Below are 17,358 nucleotides of genomic sequence, written 5' to 3' on the forward strand. Positions count from 1 at the left end.
TTTTTCGTGCCAGCTGCTGGATAAGCGCGTGTGTCGTTCCCATGACTCTGTCTGGGTATTACTTGTGTGGCCACTGCAGTGTGCTGGTTTGGCGCTGTTCTGCCGAAACGCTTGGTATTCGTCAAGAGCTTGGGTGTGCCTAGATGATCATCGTTCCAAGGAGACTGGCAGTTTCAACGAACTCGCCTTGAAACACGAGACAAGCACTTTTGCTTTTCTTGACTGGGATCCCCAACGCGCCTGGGTGGCCGATGCCGAAACGGGGCAGTCGATGCAGCGCGGACCCCGGAATCCGTGACGAATCCGGGGTAGCGCCGTTGGGTTTGCTGGGCGTCGAGCACTAGATCCAGAAACGAAACGCTGCGTCCGGCCGTCTCGGGCCGTTGTCCGCATCGCGCCTGTGGTTCGATCTGGAGAACGAGCGGCCAGGGTCTCGCGCTCTGGGGATATAAATCCCCGTCTGCCCTCTGTTAGACCCACCCTCGCTGCCAAGTTGTCTACAGACGCTCGCCGAGAGACTCGACAGCTCGCAATTTCGCATCGCCCATCATGTCTGCCGATATCAAGCAGGAGCACGTCGCCCACGTCGCCAATCCGGGCATCGCGGTCGTCGCGGAGGGCACGGGCAAGACTGCTCACAACGCGGGAGCCAAGGAGAAGGAGGTCTACAACGTATGTCGACTGCGCGCTGGAATGCGATCGACGAAGGAACAAGGACAAGGGAGCTGACAATCGCCAGGCCGAACTCTTCGCTGCCATCCAGGAGTCCCACATTCAGAAATGGAGCAAGGAAAGTATCAAGCTGTACTGTATGTTGCACGCACCCCGAACAGGACAGTCTAACCAGCCGCAGTCTGTGTCTTCATTGCCTTTTGCTGCGCCTGCGCCAACGGTTATGATGGTTCCTTGATTGGCGCCATCACGGTCATGCCTCACTTCCAGTCCACCATGGGCAGCCGAGACGCCGGCTGGCAGGTCTCGGTCATCTCTTCTCTCTACTCTGTGTGAGTCCATTCCGCATGATCGCGCCTTCCCCAGGACTGACAAATCGCAGCGGATCCATCGTCTCTACTCCTTTCGCCGCCCTGGTGAGTGACAAATGGGGTCGTCGCGCCGGCATGACCTTTGGCGCAGTCATCATCATCCTCGGTAGTGTCATTTCCGCCAGTTCGTTCAGCCTCGCGCAGGTCACCGTCGGCCGATTCGTTCTCGGTTCCGGCATCCAGTTCATGACAGTGGCTGCCCCTGCCTACTCGATGGAGGTGGCTCCTCCCCAATGGCGTGGTCGTGCCACCGGCTTCTACAACTGCGGCTGGTTTGGAGGCGCCATCCCCGCTGCCCTCGTCACCTTTGGCACCGCGTACATCGACAACACCTGGTCGTGGCGCATCCCCTTTATCGGCCAGTGCTTCGCCTGCATCATCGTCCTGTGCTCTGTCTGGTTCCTCCCCGAGTCCCCCCGTTACCTCTTCTCCCAGGGCCGCGAGCAGGAAGCCATTGCCTTCCTCACCAAGTACCACGGCGGCGGCAACCCCGAGGCTCGTCTCGTCCAGCTTCAGATCGAGGAAATCCGCGCCAGTGTCTTGGAGGATCTCGAGGACCGCCGCATCCCCTGGTGGGACTTCCGCGTGCTCTTCAACACGCGCGAGGCCCGCTGGCGTACGGCCCAGGTGGCCATGATGGGCATCTTTGGTCAATTCTCCGGCAACGGCCTGGGCTACTTCAACCCCCTCATCTTCAGCCAAATCGGTGTCGAGACCACCGCTGAGCAGCTCGGCTTCAACATCCTCGGTCAGTGCCTGCAGGCCCTCGGTGCCGGAACCGCTGTGTCCCTGACCGACCGCATGCCCCGGCGCAAGGTCCTGGTCATCGGTACTTTTATCTGCGCCGTCATGCTCGCCATTAACGGTGCCACCAGCCACGAGTTCCACAAGACAGACTCCAAGAGCATTGGCCAGGCCGCGCTTGCCTTTTACTTCCTCTTCAACATCGTCTACTCCTTCACCTACACCCCGCTGCAAGGTGTCGTCCCCGTCGAGGCCCTCGACAACCGCCGCCGTGCCAAGGGTCTCGCCTTTTATGGATTCCTCACCGGTTGCTTTGGCTTCATCAACACCTACTGCACCCCCGAGGCGTACGATTCCATCTCCTACAACTACATCTGGGTCTTTGTTGGCTGGGATTGCATCGAAACCGTCTGTTGGTACTTCTTCGGGTACGTTCTCCCTATTCCACTTACCAAAGAAAGAGTATTTGATTTGAAACTAACCTCCCATCTCCAGTGTCGAGGCTCAAGGCCGTACCCTCGAGGAGCTCGACTGGGTCTACCAGCAGCCCTACCCCGTCAAGGCCTCCAAGAAGGTCGACAAGGTCATCCAGCAGGCCGACGGAACCGTCACCGAGAAGGTCGTCGACCACAGCGACGCTTGAGCCCCTGCGCACTGAAAAGCAACGCAAAGAAAGAGGCCGTGGCCGCTTGCGCTGCGCCGCCTCTTTTCTTGTCAAATGTTTACCAATACCCCCTTTTAACTCTGCTCTTATGCTATTTACGCACCTGGGCGCGCTGTACTGCAGCCTTGGAGGCAAACTTTCTCTGTACTTAGCTGATCCTTGATCTGATGAGGTTACTTAACAATGCTACGATGTTGTAATATGTGATTGGCCGCCTTTTCTACGTAGTTTGTCGATTCAGCTTTATCGCTCCAGTGTACATGAAGCACGACGATCAAGGCCAAGGAGTCGATGCCGGCTGCGAGGAGTGCCAGTCGGTGCGATACTGTTGACGGAAGGAGCAAGGGGGGTCAGCCTCTGCTTCAAATCTCGACCTTCGCCCACTTGTTCCATCGACAACACTCATCGCATCGTCTTCTTTGCCTCGTCAGAGTTTTTTGCCTGAATGTAATTATGTTTGGAGATCGGATCGCTCGCACACTACTCCTTTCTCCTTGGTGACGGTAAAACTCCTCTCTACAGCCCGAAATCTCGGCTTTAATCGACCTGTACAGCAACCATCGCATCATCCTGTTTGCTCGAATGTCAATCTCTTCTGAGGTTACCTCTCCTGCTGACCATGAAGCCTCTTTTTAGCAACCCTCTCGAGCATCATTCATCATCTCCACTTGACCCATATTCATCTCCATCCTTCCAGAGCTTGTTCAGTCGAATGCACTTCACCGGAACCCTCTTCCAACAAATACCATGGTTATACGCGTAATCCCGGCCTGCATCGTGTTCTGAGTTGAGTCGAACCCTATTGTTCCTCTGGGCCGGAGCCTTAGTTCGATGGCTCGTAGCGAAACTCACACCACAGCCCAAGTTGATTATTATTTTTTTAGGTGGCAGTGAAATTGTTGCCTCACGGGCGCTGTCGAGTCTTCCTCCTTGTCGTTCCTTCCTGGTCGCGCTATGAGTCTCACCTCTCTCCAAGTTGGGGAGGAGCCCCCGTCCGTCTCCCTCAGTGCTCCAGACGGCTCCTCCATTCTTCAACCTTCCATCACCGTCGCGGCTAAGGAACAGACTGACCCGCGGCTTCTCGAGTACCCGCCCGAGATCCTTTTGATGATCCATTCGTTCCTGCCCATCCCATCGCAAGCCTGCCTCGCACTCACCTGCAAGACGCTTTATAATCTCTTCGGAAACAGCCTCCAGCACCCGGACCTCGCTTGGCCAAAAGGGATCTTCGAGCAAGGGTCTGCCGCCTATGGATTGCCAAAGATAGCTCCTCGAACCCAGTTCCTCCTCCAGCTGAAGACGCCCGACAATCCATTCTGCGTCGCCTGCCTCAAGCTCCATCACCGCGACGAGTTCCCCGAGAACGTCTGGGATATTCCGAAAATTGAGCGAAAGTGCGGATTTGGCACAAATGTCGTCGATCTGTGCCACTGCCTCGCCTTGACGCCCATGACCGGCGCGAAGCTCAGAGAATGGCTTCGCAGCGGCATCGCTCCAACGAACCTTGACCAGCGTATCCTTGATGTGCTTCAACTCGACGACCGGAACTCCCATCGGGCACTCAGACACCGCTGCATGGCCACGAACCGCAGACACGGCACCCTCAGGCTGGAAATCCGCGCAGAACTCGTGGGAGATGAGGACAATGAGGACAATGAGCGCAATGAGCGCCTAATGGTGTGCACACGCCACAGTCTGGCAATCACCGAGGACGGCATAAGACAGGGATGGGACCAGCTCGGCGCAGTGTCCAGCCCGCAAGAGTCCGTGTTCGGCTGCCCACACTATAACCTCATCCACATCGGCTGGTACAATCAGGATACAGCGGCGCATATTTGCCAGTATTGTCCAACGGCCTTCTTCTTCCTCGGTAACATAGCCACCGCATACGAATCCGAATCCGAGTCCGAATCGGCTTTTGTCTGGAGGTCTTTCAGGAACCTAGGCTCGAGTGCGTACTCGAGACCGTGGCAGACGAATGGGCGTTGTTGCTCGGAAGAGAGGAGGCGGATGAAACGCTGTTTGGAGTCACTGAATATGTATTAGTGCTCTAGTCTAACTGCAGGACTCGCCACCGATGGACCAGTTCAAAAGCATCCTGGGTATCGGCCGTCTCTGTCTTTTTTATCGTGGCTGTGTGGTGATTTGTCGTCTGTTTCGATGTTATGCAGGTCCTGGAGGCGAGTGGGATATAAAGTCTGCCATGGCGCGGGGCCTAACACGCTATATTAAGTTGATATGTTCTAGGTACAGGAGTGGTTCTGGTTCTGTAAGCCACAAACCACACTCCTGAGATAGCGAGCTGCTCAAGCCACTCATCAGGACTTTGCTTATACTTCCTGCTTTACATTGCCAGCGCTTACCGGCCTATAATCTGTGTAAACCCCGATAAATGGGCAGTGGGAAACGGTGTAATTGACACAGGCCTTCCAAGCAAGCCACCACCAGACTATGAATCGCAAGCCACAAGTCTTATCATACTAACAAGAGACACAGCACAGTCAAAGTACAAAAGCAGCTCTCCCCATTACCATACATCCAGAAGTAGTCCCTCCCCCATCATCCATGCACAACGCCTGGTCCTAGTCCTATCAACACCACGGCCAACCCCCCAAAAATAATCTACCCCCTCTCAAACCAAACCCACCCGTTCCTCTCTTCCTAAACAATCCCTCCCAGCCCACTTCTTCCATCCAGCAAGCAAACACACATGGGGTTCGAAAATCAATCAATCCGGCGTACACAGATACGCCGAAATATCCTCATCCAGTATGCCGGGGACAAGGCGTACCAGGCGACATCGCGTCCCGGAGGCGCACGTGCATGTATCAAAGTCGTCGGACTGCGGGTCCATCCAGATGCAGACGGAGCCGTAGCCTGCGCAGGGGACTTCCTGCGCCGAGGCGAAGGGTGGGATGGAGGGGAGGGGGTGAAAGGAGAGGACGGCGAGAAGGGTGAGGAGTGGGTTCATCGCGGACGGTGATATTTCTGGTTATTCTGGGATTATGCGAGGGGGAGAGGGAAGATAGATAGATAGATAAGGAGATTATTGTTATTGGTATTGGTAGTGCTATTATTCGGAGACTGGTATATGTGAACTGGTTTACTTGTATCGCATATTATTGAAAGAGGGGAGAGATATACACACGTTGAGATTCTACAATGCGGTGCCCGACCCAGTGCAGGTGATGTAATGTGCCCACGCTTAGGAGGGTAGAAGAAGAAAAAGAAGATTCGATTCGGTTTCGTCTAAGCTTCGCTGCGCCTCTAACTGAGGGTGGCGCCTGAAGCTTAATCTTAATCTTGAACCTTGAATCTTGACTTAGATGCTGAATCCACGGATGGGAAGACCGGTCATGCAATCCTAACCTAATAATCGTACGCAGCAAAGCTACCAAGCCTAGGGTAGTTTCCATTATTCCTCACTTGACAGAAATTACTACCCTGTCCGACTAGCTCAGGCGATAGATGACGTTCGTGCGTCGGAAGAATAGAAAGACATTTGGCCGCCGCGGTCCGTTTGTTAATCCATAGCAGTCCCGGACATCCAGACGAGTCCAGCCTTGTCGGACTATTTGATGACCGATGACCACCCAAGAAAGGCCTACCTGGGTGGGTGTGGGATTCGTGAATCATGCCAAGGCCCATCAGTCGGGAATTAGCCGCTAGACCAAGCTGGCCAGCCGGTGCTAGACTACTACCAGTCAAATCCTCCGCCGAAGGATTCGCCGAGTTTTCAGCCGTACTCACGGCCGTGCCAACCAGACAGGTAATTTGGTTCATCAGGCCTCCTGTGCGGAGATAGAGCTTGGTTACCTCCTGTAAGTCCGGGTACATACCGAGATGTGGTCATCTCCGAGTCGGGATAGTGGGTTTAGGCAGAAAGGAAGGAGCATAGGATCTAGCAGTGGTGAGATCAGGCGAGACGGTACCTTGAAAGTATTAAGCGGAGTGTATTTTGTCTATTAGTCATTAAGCATCCAGTAGTAAAGTATAGCGAGGCCGATCTAAACCGCATCGAAATACAAGGAGGAAAAGAAGAAGAAGAAATCTACAACGCCGGCACAGCAGCTTCCTTCTTCCCATCAGCGCCGCCATCCTTGACACTCTTCCACTCAAACGTGCAGGCCGCGACAAACGCAACACAGAACAGCGCGACACTGAGGCGATACGAATCCTTCAACCCGTCCAGATACGCCAGAATGACATTCCGCAACTGGTCGGTCTGTCCCAGTCTCTCCAAGATAGACCTCATCTCCGTCGCGCCCGCTTCGACAATATCAGCGGGGTCAACCGAGGGCGCGTACTTCTTGATTCCGTCAATGAGACCGTTCTGGAAGAGCGATTGGCCGACGGCGATGAAGAGGGCGCCGCCGAGCGTTTGGAAGAACATGACTGCTGCTGTGCCCTGTGGGATGTCGGCTGCCTTTAGCGAGGTCTGTACGGCTGTCATGGGGACTTGGAAGCCCGCGCCGACACCTGCGCCGAGGAGGATCTGGTAGCCGATCCATTTTCCGTCGGAGATGTCGATGGAGTAGAGGGTTAGCAGGCCCCCGCCAATGGCCGCGAGTGCGGTGCTACCGATCAGGAAGGGAGTGTAGTATCCGAAGATCGTGACAAACACGCCTGTGAGCACAGAGGAGACGACGGTCGCGAGCATGAGGGGCAGGAGCTGGATGCCCGATTTCATAGCTGACGCGCCGCGAACACTCTGGAAGAAGATGGGAAGGTAGTACACAAGGACGAAGAATGACCCGCCGAAGAGCAGGGCGTAGGTGCAAGATGCGACTACGGAGCGCTGTATCATGATGCGCGGTGGGAGAGTGGCGCGGTCGGCGAGCTTGATTTGCGAGTAGATGGTGAGGATGAGGAGGAGACCGAAGCCGATGAAGAGGCCGATGATGCGGCTGTTGTTCCAGGCGTACTTGTTGCCGCCCCACTGCAGAGCGAGCAGGAGGCAGATGATGCAGGGGATGATCAGAGAGGCGCCGATGAAGTCCAGTTGCTTGATGCGTTCGAGGACCGGGGTTCCCTTGAATTCTTTCTGCTCAGGGAGCTTGAGGACGAACATGATGATGGCGAGGGAGACGCCTCCGATGGGGAGACTAATACTGTTAGCTGGACTCGGGGAATTACTAGTGTAGGTACGTACTTGATGTAGAAGCACCAGCGCCAGCTGACCGAGTCGGTGAAGGCGCCACCAAGCAAGGGGCCAGCGATGGAGGCAATGCCCCAGACCATGCCAAACATTCCAAAGACCAGTGGTCGTTTTGCGAGTGGGACTGTTCATGTTAGCACATGCCAGCTATAGATGACGTGAGAGATTTACCAGTCAATGCGATAATGACCATTGCGCCGGAGAAGATACCAGCAACTCCAATGCCAGCAATGGCGCGTCCGACGATCAGGACAGTGCTAGATGGAGCGACAGCGCAGATGAGGGAACCGAGCTCGAACACAAAGACGGCGAAGAGGAAAGCCCATTTTGCCTAATGGGGTTAGATATACTCAAATACGAGGGAGCTGGGACGTACGCTGAAAATCTTGTAGAGTCGACCGTAGGACGGCTGCAGGGCCGTCGAGGTCAAAAAGTACGCACTTCCATACCAGGCGATGTCTTCGATACTCTTGAACTGATTCGTGATTTCGGGAATGGCCACCGAGATGATGGTCTGGTCGAGCGCGACGAGAAAGACGGAGAGGTAGAGACCCAGGATGATGACCGCGACAGCAGCAAAAGGGGGATACTCCTGCTCTGGAGCGGCCTCGGCCTCCTCCAGGGGTGGTTTTTCGATATCGGTATTGCTTGCAGTAGTCGACATGGTGGAAGCTCTGCTACGAGGAGACTGAGATGCAATGAGAGGTGTTGCTGATTCGAAGCTGACAGCCAGAAAGAATTCGGGAACCCTTTATAATGGTTGCCCGTTTGGATCCTCCCGTCATTTCGTTTTCTTCAGCTCTTGGATCGGTCCACGGGCTTAACGAGCCCGACACCCTTTCGGGACGCCTCACGCACGTAATTGGCTTTGCACCAAGCTCGCTAGCATTGGTCACGGCATCCCAGTAGCGCCTTGGCTTGCGAGCCAAAGAAGGGGATTATTAAGGCAGCAGTGGCCGATACGAGGAATCATCAGGAATCCCCGTTGCTCGCCGGCGGACGGCGACGCGTCGGGGTGTGAGTCACCGACGGTTTGTGCGTTTGTCTCAGCCCAACCGAGCGACTGGAGATAACCAACAGCACAGCCTAACGCCATCCGCGTTGGATCTCGCGATTACGAGGTGGGATTCTGGGGGATGATTCAATTTGGATATTACGAAGAAGAGTGTAGATTCACATGGAAATAAGCACACTATACTGTGGAGCTGGACCCTGCTTCATCTCTCTTGACAGCATTATTAATCCGATTCCCCGCGTCCCCATCAGGCAAGTCGCTCGCTATCCATGGATCAGACACTCCTCCAGTATGGCCGTCGAATGAGCCACCTCGTTATGCGACATGGTCGTCTGCATAAACTCGATCATTTGCGTGGCTGTCCCAGTCACGGTTACCTCTCCGATCGAAAATCAAAAGAAAACAGGGTCTGATAAACTGACGCTTGATTCTCCCTCCCGAAGGATCATCGTCATCCCGCGCATTCAGCCTCGTGTAGTCGAGCACCTTTTCCACACGCGGCCTCCGAGCCGTCTCGTACAGACCCAGTCGGCCCGGAATCTCGTCGACGGTGGTCCCTGGTGGCAACAGAATGGCCAGTGCGACCGCGTCCTCGATGGCCATCGCCCCTCCCTGCCCGAGATCTACCGACTGGTCAGCTGAGGCGCCTCAAAATGCACGACCAACGTACATGGCTGAAACGGATGCGCAGAGTCTCCGATCAGCACCGCTCGTCCTTGCGCCCAGCGTGGGAGCGCTGCCATGTCGTAGAGCTGCCACACTTTGAGGTCGTCGCCTGCGCGCTCGGCGAATTCGCGCACCGCCGGGCAAAAGTCTGCAAAGGCGTTGACCAGTGCGCTTTTGTTGCCGGTCGCTTCCCAGCCTGTGGAGATGTCAGTTGGCAACACACTTGTCTGGTTTTGACTGCGTACCTTCTCCTTGGTCTCCTGCCTGAGCAGTCGGGACGAAGGCGCACATATTCAGCAATTTGTTGTCGGAGCATGGATATACTACGAGCCTTGTTTTTGGCGCTTCCCATTCGATAAAGACTCCTGGCTTCACTGCGTGCTGGGTCGTGTCCAGCCTGCACATGTCGCTCACGGAGAGCAGCCAGCGGAAACACGACTTTTCGTCCGGGTAGGGAGCGGAGGCTTCTGGTGCGATTGCTTTGCGTACGATGGACTGGCCATGTTAACTTTTGCTACAGATTATTCTGAGATCTCTCACATTGAGTCCATCTGCTCCAATCAGTAAATCGCCCTCGAAGACTCTTCCATCGTCCAACGTTACTGCCGGTCTATCGGCGCAAATGTCAATGTCAATGATATTACACCCCGTGTGAATCTCGGCAGTTTTCATAGCTCGAGCTTTAAGAGCACCGTGGAGATCTGCTCGGTGGACGAGGTAGTATTCCTATTGCTGTCAGCACAGTCATCTCCACATCGGATGGGCACGCACAGCTTGCCAAAATTGGCGAACGTTGGCAAACTCCTGGCCATACTTGATCGTCCCATTGTGGTCATATCGGCGCATCTATCGCTATCAGGATTAGTCGTCACCAACCGTGGACAGACGGACCTCTTCGAGCACTGTCCCCCCAAAGTCCCGCGGGTCAATATCCAGCCATTCCAACACGACTGTGCAGTTTGGCGCCAGGTTTATCGCAGCACCAGTCTCCTTGTTGAACTTGGACTTCTCGAGGACCTGTCCTAGTTACTAGCCAGCTCCACATGGTCACTGTGCAACGTACCACAACACGATGCCCCTGCTTCCCCAACGCAATAGCAGCCGTAAGCCCCGATATACCGGCACCGACGACAACGACGTTAAGAGGATGGTGTTCCTTCATCTTGGTCTTGGACTCGGACTCGAACTCTCGCCACTTGTCGCTAGGGCGAATATCAACACGTCAGTCTCATTGTCAGTCCCCGACGCAGGCCCCCGCTACTATTTATGCTTCGCTGGCTGGGCTTCGCTTCGGAGATGCTTTTTTTTTTTTGTTTTCGGAGTTGCACCTCGGGTTCGTATATGCCGGCCCATGCCCATGCCCATCCACACGAGAACACGACTCGGAAGGTATCGGCAGTCGATTGGCTCTGCGTATGGGATGCACGCCAACACCGCCTGTGCATGATCTGCTGCGAATAAGACGCCAAGATACTCTGGGCAGCATGATCCTTCAGCCCCCAGCAGCGTCCGCAGTGTCCGCAGTGCCCGCAGTGTCTACAGCTGCAGCGAGTCGAGTCGTTGTCGCTCAAATCTCTCGGCCTTGGCCGGATGCAGAGCTGAGCGAATACTCTTTCTGCACCGCGTGGGCCGTCGGGCCATGATTTAATCTCCACTCGACTGCGATCTGTCGGCCCCGGGATGCGGAATATTATCTCCTTTCGTCTCCGGGGCACGGGGAATTGCGATAGGAACCCTGCTAGCTCGATTTGGAACTCTACTAATGTCCCGATGCTGGGTAATGGCTTCCATGCCATTCTTCAGGCACCGTCATGCTCTCACAATGATCCGTCACGTCGCACCAGTGAGGACATACCCCAACGGCCGCGCAGATCAGCAGAGGCTCAATCCCTGTTACCCGGGGTTTGTTCGACTCTGGGCAAGCAAGTTCCTCGTGTTGCAGAGTTTAACACAGCGCTGTTTAGCAGGGTTCTCACCCAGGATGAAATATTCACTACGCTTTCGGGGACTTCACAGCAGGCGGGCATTAAATGTAGAAAAATGTACCGAGACTCGCAAGACCTGCACTGCACCAACCCACAAACAAGCCTAGTACCAGGTTCTAAAGGCACAGCAGTCGGAGACTAATGCTCGCACAGCGCAAATCCGCCATCCTCAAACTCGTGATTCTCCTGCTCCACCTTGGCCGTCCTCTCGTCCATCAGCTCCAACCGGTACTTCTTCGCCTCGTCCAGCGTCATCGGCTTAAAGTCTACATCGCGATGCACCATCTGCTGCAACTCAACGGGCAATCTTGGCGCCAGAACATCCCTCGTCGCCTCCTTCCACTCTTCGCACCAGTCTTCTCTCTGCGGCGGCACATTCGCCGTCGAAATCACCCGTCGTGTCGGGTCGATCAGGAACAGGGCGAGGATCTTGCGATGGCCTGGCTTCGTAGGGTCCTCGAGAGAAAAGGGCGAGACACAGTGCTGCAATGTATTAGGGAAGGTCAAGAGACGCCCGGCCCGTGTATCAACGGCGCCGAGGTTTTGCGTGATTTTGGAGCCGTTGCGGTCATTGCCGGCGTCACTATCGAAGCCAAAGACGCGCAGGAACTGGAACTCGCCCTGTTCGTACTCCACGTCATCAAAAAAGTCCGTTGATGCGCGGTGACGGAAGGCGAGGCTGCTGGACGTGACATTTTCCGAGTCATAGTAGTAGATGGCCGTGGCGCAGATTCGTTCGTTCTGGGAGCGTCAGTATTGGACTACAGGTAGGTGCCAAAGTGTCCTTACCAGTTGTCCTTCAATGTGCCATGATCCACCCTCATATTCTGGTTTCTCCGGTGTGAGCTCGATATTGGCGAGCTTCACAATGACCTGCAGCCCATTCTCGCGGAATTTCTCCAAAAGCGGCTCTTCCTGTTCCGGCTCGGGAGCCTGGAAGCCCCGTGGCTCGGGATGTATCGGCTGTCGTCTTTCTCGCCAGGCTTCCTGACGGTCCCAAAAAGCTTCATCCTCCTCGTCAGATCCCTGCTCAGGCTCGGGCTCTACATCAGGTAGATAATCGACCATCCTGTACTTAATGCGACGCGGAATATCCCAGCTCCACGACGTTAGCGAGAGATTCCAGAGAGGAAGAGCGCGTGTCATGATTTGCTCAATGACACCGTACAGCTCCCTGTGTTTTGCCGGGTGCAGGTTGTTGATGTACGAGGCGATCTTGCACTGCCCATCGTCTGTAAACTCGACGTTGCACGGGAGCCACTGGAACTTGTGGCTGTACGGGTCATGGCCTTGATAGTCCCAACCCTGTGGGGCGGTTACTTCTTCCGGGACTTTAATGACCTCGCCCTGTCCGACGCTAAAGAAGCAGTCGTCGAGGCTAATCAGCTTGTCCGGGAGGATCTTGGTGCGTCCGTAGATGAGCGGGAAGAGCGAAGGGTGCACGAGGTCAACGACCTTGTCGTCCGACCGTGGGTGATAGTCTTTTTCTTTCTCCGGGACGTCTTCAAGCGGCTTGACCGCGTTAATCAGCTTCTGCTGAAGGTCCTTTGAGATGATGGTGTCGGACTTGATGACGCCGGGATCGTAGGCCGTAATAATGCCGGTCTTTTTATATTCCTCGGCTTTCCACTTTAGCTCGTCCATGATGTATTCGATCATACTATCAGTGACGTCCTTGCCGCTCTGGGCAATCTCCTCTCTCCATTTGTTGGTGATTTCCTCGATATAGACCTGAGTGGTTCGGTCAGCATGATTCATTCAATTAATGGATCTCGTAAACATACCTTCTTCTCCCAATCCGGCTTATCAGTCACAGACTCCATGATCTGCATCATGAGGAGCTCGCGCAGCGTAAATGTATATCTGATAGCCCAGCTCAGTTTCAATCAAATCCAAGGCCCATCAGAGCGATTGCGATTCTTACCCGCACCACCCAACCTCGATATCGTTCGTATCCAATGCATTGGCAAATCTCACGTCCCGCTGCATTGGTCAGTTTCAATCCCTGTTTTTCAAGAAGATATTTGAAATGCGCACCACGGGCTTGTGCGTCAGGGGTAAATTCCACCCCGGCAGCTCAAAGGGCGTTGTTTGCTTGGGCATGATTGTGGGAAGGGGATATGGACGTCTTCGAACCCTTGCCACGAAATCAAGTAAATTGCGATATGGAAAGTCTGGGAGAAGCAATTGAGGCACCACCTTTATAGGATCGAGGTCAACAAACGCGAGGCACAGGCTCCGATCAGGCGGCCCCGCTGGACCACGTGCCAGGCACCGCCAGGCAGACCTTGGCCCTTTTCAGGCTGCAAGGCATCAGTGTCTGGGAGGGCCTTAACCAGGATGAGGGGGCGTGGCTTGGCTTGTGTAACGAGCTGGGAAGCTTGGTATATTTCTTTTTTTCCAAGCAGTATACTATCAATTTCCAGGATAGATAATAGCATAAACAGTAGCAGGTCATAGCATCGATAACGGCCAGTAGGCCTCGACGATGACTCACGGACCTCCGACCCCAACACTGCGCACGCTAATCCGGACGGGTTGCCCGCGTCAAGGATAAAGTCCGCTTACGCCATGAGATTTCTTCCCTTGAGGCCAACTTTTCTCTCTCCCGCCCAAAAAGGTTGATTCAACATTTCCTGCACCAAGGAATAAAAGTCGTAATCATGGCGTGCACCCTCGTCCCCATCAACCTAGACGACCCCTCGGAATACGAAGAACTGCGCCAACAGCGCCAGGTGTGCGGTTGGAACCACACCCCCGAGGCCCTCGCCCTCTGGCACGAGAAGCAACGCGCGGGGCTGAAATCGTTCTTCTGGATCACCACGAGCAAGCCAGCTCCATCCTCAGCATCAGAATCAAAATCAGGCTCAGACGCAGAATCCCCATCATCAGAACCAACTCCAATCCGCGCAGGCCACATCTCGCTCGACGCCTACACCGAACCCCCCGACTCATCCGTCGCAAACGCAGACAAAACCCGCCTGGCCATCCGCACCTTCTTCATCCTCCCCGAGCACCGCAGCAGCGGGCTGGGCCGCGCCTCCATGAGCCTGATCGAATCCCTCGCGGGACACGAACCCTACGGGAGCCCAAACTGCGAATTCACCACGTTGGACTGTATGAGTAAAGAGCACTACTATGACCCCGTGCTGGGCCCCGCTGTCAGGAAAGTCATGCCGATTTGTAACCAGGAGTGGTATGAGCGCTTGGGGTATGTGGTTTGGAAGGTGGAGCCAAGGTATGAGGATACGGTTGTCCTTGAGAGTGGCGAGGTTAGGGAGCTTGTTTATAAGGCGGCGTTTATGAGGAAGGCGGTTGTTCGGTAGATGTCCTGTTCATACTATGTCGAGTTCTAATTGTGGGCGCTACGGGTTTATATGGTGTTGGGCGGATCTGGGCTACATGTTCTATTCATCTTTTACCGAGGCTCTTTTCATTGCAGCCTAGAGAGGAAGTTGCTGGTGATTTAGGGTTTACCAAGGTCGGATTTCTTCACAGACAAGTCGTGGTTTTGATCATGCCCTAACTACATACATTGAATGAAGTATTGAGTAGATTTCCTTCCTTCTGGACTATTCGACTCACTTAGACACAAGCCTTTGCAGTAAAGTCGCCGTCGAGGCCGCGTGTTCAGAGTTACAGGGAAACCCTATCCAGGGTTATTCGCCTCTTCCGGTGACCTGGCTGACCCCATGCTTCACGGTTTGACGAAGCTTAACTCCAGTGTGAATCGTCTATAGGTTGCCTTCAAGTGGAAATGGAATCCGCTGATCTAAGGCCTTGAAGACCCTTCTCTGGACTTTGCCTATTCATTCTCTCCTTCTTGCCTCCTTCCTTTCCTCCCTTCTTCCTCATCGCAACTTCCCAGACTTCTGACTATCCATCGCTTTGGCAACCACTCAGGCATCTAAAGCACCTCAGAAGCTCAGACACAGATATCAGGGGCTTTTCTGTGTCTCTACAGTAACAGCAGAGACACTCTGACGTTCAGCCTCCTTATTCTCGTCGAATCTCTCCCCCTCCTACTTTTTTTCGTCTTCATCTCTCTTTGACACATCACCCCATCGCGCGTCTTTTCTGCGTCTCTACTAGTTATAAGCATTACTAGAGAGACGCTCTTAATCTCGTCCTCTCCTTCTGTCTTTCTGTCTTTTCCTTTTTCTTGTTTTTCTTCCTCTCTTCCTCTCCTCAAGCCACCAGCCCACCTCGCAAAATGTTCCCAGTCATCAGCACCCCCACCATGGCCCTCAAGGGAACGCTCGCCGTCCTCCTCGTGCTCTCCAGCACACTCCTCGCCACGGGCCAGAAAATCAGCGGCCCAGAATTCAACAAGCCCTTTGGCGGGCCGCCAGCGAGCTACTTCCAGGCCGCTGCGACGATGCCCGTGGCGGCCCTGCAGACGGCGGCGACCGGTCTCTCCGAGACTCCTGGCAACGCCGTTGCTGATTATAAGCTCTCGTCGTCGTCGAAGCAGATATCGACGATTTATACGGATTGGGCGGAGTTTGATGGGGTGAGTCGCCTCTTCCTTTTTAAACTTCCTCCTCAAGGTTTGAGAGCTGACAATGATATCATAGGGCGCCGCTCTTGTTTGGACGGCTGATATGGATGTCGATTGTGATGGGATCGACTACAAGTGCGATGTAGGTCTCCCAAGGCTTCTGTGGTGACAAGATTGTTCATACTGACGTACGCAGGGCAACGAGGATGGCCAGGCACTGACAGACTACGGTGCGCTGTCTGCTTATGCGGTACGGCTTCCTCTTGTCTACTACTCCTGAAAGCAGCTCATCCTTCTAGGTCCCGTTCATCGTCATCCCCCAGGAATACGTGTCCTCTGGAAACCAAGACGCCATTCCCGGAAACAACGTCGCCGCCGTTATCTGGTATGTGTCTCACCCACTACACTATGATTCTTGCACTCACGTGCGATAGCAACAACAAAATGTTCTACGGCATCCTCGGCGACACCAACGGCAATGACCCCCAGGTCACCGGTGAGGCCTCCTGGCTCATGGCTCGCACCTGCTTCCCTGACGACGATCTGCGCGGGAATTCAGGACACGCCGAAGCGGATGTTACCTGTAAGCACCCCGTTACAACCAATCTCGCTGCTGGTCCGCTAACAAGAACAGACATCCTCTTCACCGGCCCGAACGCGGTCCTCCCCTTCTCGGCCGTGAACGAGCACTACATCACGGACTTTGGCACGCTCAAGTTCATGGGCGATAGACTGGTCAACGCCCTGCTCGTCAACCTCAGGCTCCCCGGTGCGACCCCGTCAGAGGACAGTGGAGCTTCCCAGCCACAGCCTCCACCCCCGGCCCAGACACAGTCGCACTCGCCGTCACAGTCTCAGGCTCCTCCCCCCCCTGCATCCGTCACAGGACAAACTGAGCAGCCACACACGCTCACACCCTCGCCTTCCCCCTCGTCGCCCAAACCAGGGCCAGAGGCCGAGCCTGCCCCCTCGCCATCCCCACCAGAGGACAATAACGACGATAACGATGGCGATGAGGACGACTGCGATTGGCCCGGCCACTGCGAAGGTAGTTCCGACTCCTCCTCCTCTTCCTCCCACCTGGACCCAAGCACCAACCAGCCCGTTCTCCTGCTCGCGTTCCTGCTCGTTCTGATCCTGACCCGTGGATTGTGAACGGGTGGAGCAGACGCACTGCCATACAGGCATCCAGTGAGGGTAATATACTTTTGTTTTATTTGTTTGCTTTTTCTTTCTTTTTTTTCCTTACTTTCTGCTGTGTGTATCTTTTGCTGGGCTTCTATGTGATGCGATGCGATGTTAGCCCAACTTGCTTACGTTTATGAGATGGCTTGAAGATAGGCTAACGCATCTTCTACTACAGACTCTTCCTGTTCCACTGATGATGATTGCTCTGAAGATATTGTTTGCAGTGACGGAGTGTGCACAGACGACGGCGACCGGGACAGCGACGATGAGGACGACAGCGACGACAGCGATGGAGGAGGAGGATGCGGGGACGAGGATTGAGGTGGTGCGTGTCAGTCTTCGATCCCGCCCTGGATTTATTGCACTGGTGTTTCTCTGGTTGTTCATATCTGCT

At 54.7% G+C, this 17,358-nt stretch overlaps 8 protein-coding genes across 8 annotated transcripts; 4 read left to right on the forward strand and 4 right to left on the reverse strand.

Moving 5' to 3' along the window:
- Positions 1-55: 55 nt before the first annotated feature.
- Positions 56-2,655, forward strand: BJX68DRAFT_237603 (general substrate transporter). The gene is made up of 5 exons (XM_071040222.1): positions 56-672; positions 740-809; positions 854-1,004; positions 1,055-2,215; positions 2,283-2,655. The coding sequence occupies exons 1-5, from the start codon at positions 550-552 to the stop codon at positions 2,428-2,430; spliced, it is 1,653 nt and encodes a 550-aa protein (XP_070898972.1). The 5' UTR covers positions 56-549; the 3' UTR covers positions 2,431-2,655.
- Positions 2,656-3,405: 750 nt separating this feature from the next.
- On the forward strand, positions 3,406-5,434 carry BJX68DRAFT_267062 (F-box protein; the record flags this gene model as incomplete). The annotated part of the gene is made up of 2 exons (XM_071045698.1): positions 3,406-4,406; positions 5,131-5,434. 2 exons carry the CDS (start codon positions 3,406-3,408, stop codon positions 5,432-5,434), a joined length of 1,305 nt encoding a protein of 434 aa, XP_070898973.1.
- Positions 5,435-5,578: 144 nt separating this feature from the next.
- BJX68DRAFT_237605 (uncharacterized protein) lies at positions 5,579-6,385 on the reverse strand. Its single transcript, XM_071040223.1, has one exon. The coding sequence runs from the start codon at positions 6,286-6,288 to the stop codon at positions 5,821-5,823; it is 468 nt and encodes a 155-aa protein (XP_070898974.1). The 5' UTR covers positions 6,289-6,385; the 3' UTR covers positions 5,579-5,820.
- Positions 6,386-8,521, reverse strand: BJX68DRAFT_237606 (MDR family MFS transporter). Its single transcript, XM_071040224.1, has 4 exons — positions 7,986-8,521; positions 7,781-7,940; positions 7,604-7,733; positions 6,386-7,556 (listed from the first exon to the last, which is right to left on the reverse strand). The coding sequence occupies exons 1-4, from the start codon at positions 8,271-8,273 to the stop codon at positions 6,503-6,505; spliced, it is 1,632 nt and encodes a 543-aa protein (XP_070898975.1). The 5' UTR covers positions 8,274-8,521; the 3' UTR covers positions 6,386-6,502.
- A 366-nt stretch (positions 8,522-8,887) lies between these two features.
- Positions 8,888-10,452, reverse strand: BJX68DRAFT_255429 (uncharacterized protein; the record flags this gene model as incomplete). The annotated part of the gene is made up of 8 exons (XM_071043038.1): positions 8,888-9,003; positions 9,047-9,247; positions 9,295-9,486; positions 9,536-9,785; positions 9,831-10,016; positions 10,062-10,136; positions 10,182-10,307; positions 10,354-10,452. The coding sequence occupies 8 exons, from the start codon at positions 10,450-10,452 to the stop codon at positions 8,888-8,890; spliced, it is 1,245 nt and encodes a 414-aa protein (XP_070898976.1).
- Positions 10,453-11,076: 624 nt separating this feature from the next.
- On the reverse strand, positions 11,077-13,378 carry BJX68DRAFT_275968 (DUF4246 domain-containing protein; the record flags this gene model as incomplete). The annotated part of the gene is made up of 5 exons (XM_071047972.1): positions 11,077-12,016; positions 12,065-13,006; positions 13,060-13,138; positions 13,200-13,258; positions 13,313-13,378. 5 exons carry the CDS (start codon positions 13,376-13,378, stop codon positions 11,414-11,416), a joined length of 1,749 nt encoding a protein of 582 aa, XP_070898977.1. The 3' UTR covers positions 11,077-11,413.
- Positions 13,379-13,845: 467 nt separating this feature from the next.
- Positions 13,846-14,831, forward strand: BJX68DRAFT_237637 (uncharacterized protein). The gene has a single exon (XM_071040225.1). The coding sequence runs from the start codon at positions 13,939-13,941 to the stop codon at positions 14,599-14,601; it is 663 nt and encodes a 220-aa protein (XP_070898978.1). The 5' UTR covers positions 13,846-13,938; the 3' UTR covers positions 14,602-14,831.
- A 684-nt stretch (positions 14,832-15,515) lies between these two features.
- On the forward strand, positions 15,516-16,931 carry BJX68DRAFT_267066 (glycoside hydrolase family 75 protein; the record flags this gene model as incomplete). The annotated part of the gene is made up of 6 exons (XM_071045699.1): positions 15,516-15,788; positions 15,853-15,918; positions 15,973-16,026; positions 16,076-16,161; positions 16,211-16,359; positions 16,411-16,931. 6 exons carry the CDS (start codon positions 15,516-15,518, stop codon positions 16,929-16,931), a joined length of 1,149 nt encoding a protein of 382 aa, XP_070898979.1.
- Between the last annotated feature and the right edge of the window lie 427 nt (positions 16,932-17,358).

Source organism: Aspergillus pseudodeflectus (genome assembly GCF_044049435.1).
Source record: "Aspergillus pseudodeflectus strain CBS 756.74 chromosome Unknown BJX68scaffold_22, whole genome shotgun sequence".
NCBI classification, from domain to species: Eukaryota; Fungi; Ascomycota; class Eurotiomycetes; order Eurotiales; family Aspergillaceae; genus Aspergillus; species Aspergillus pseudodeflectus.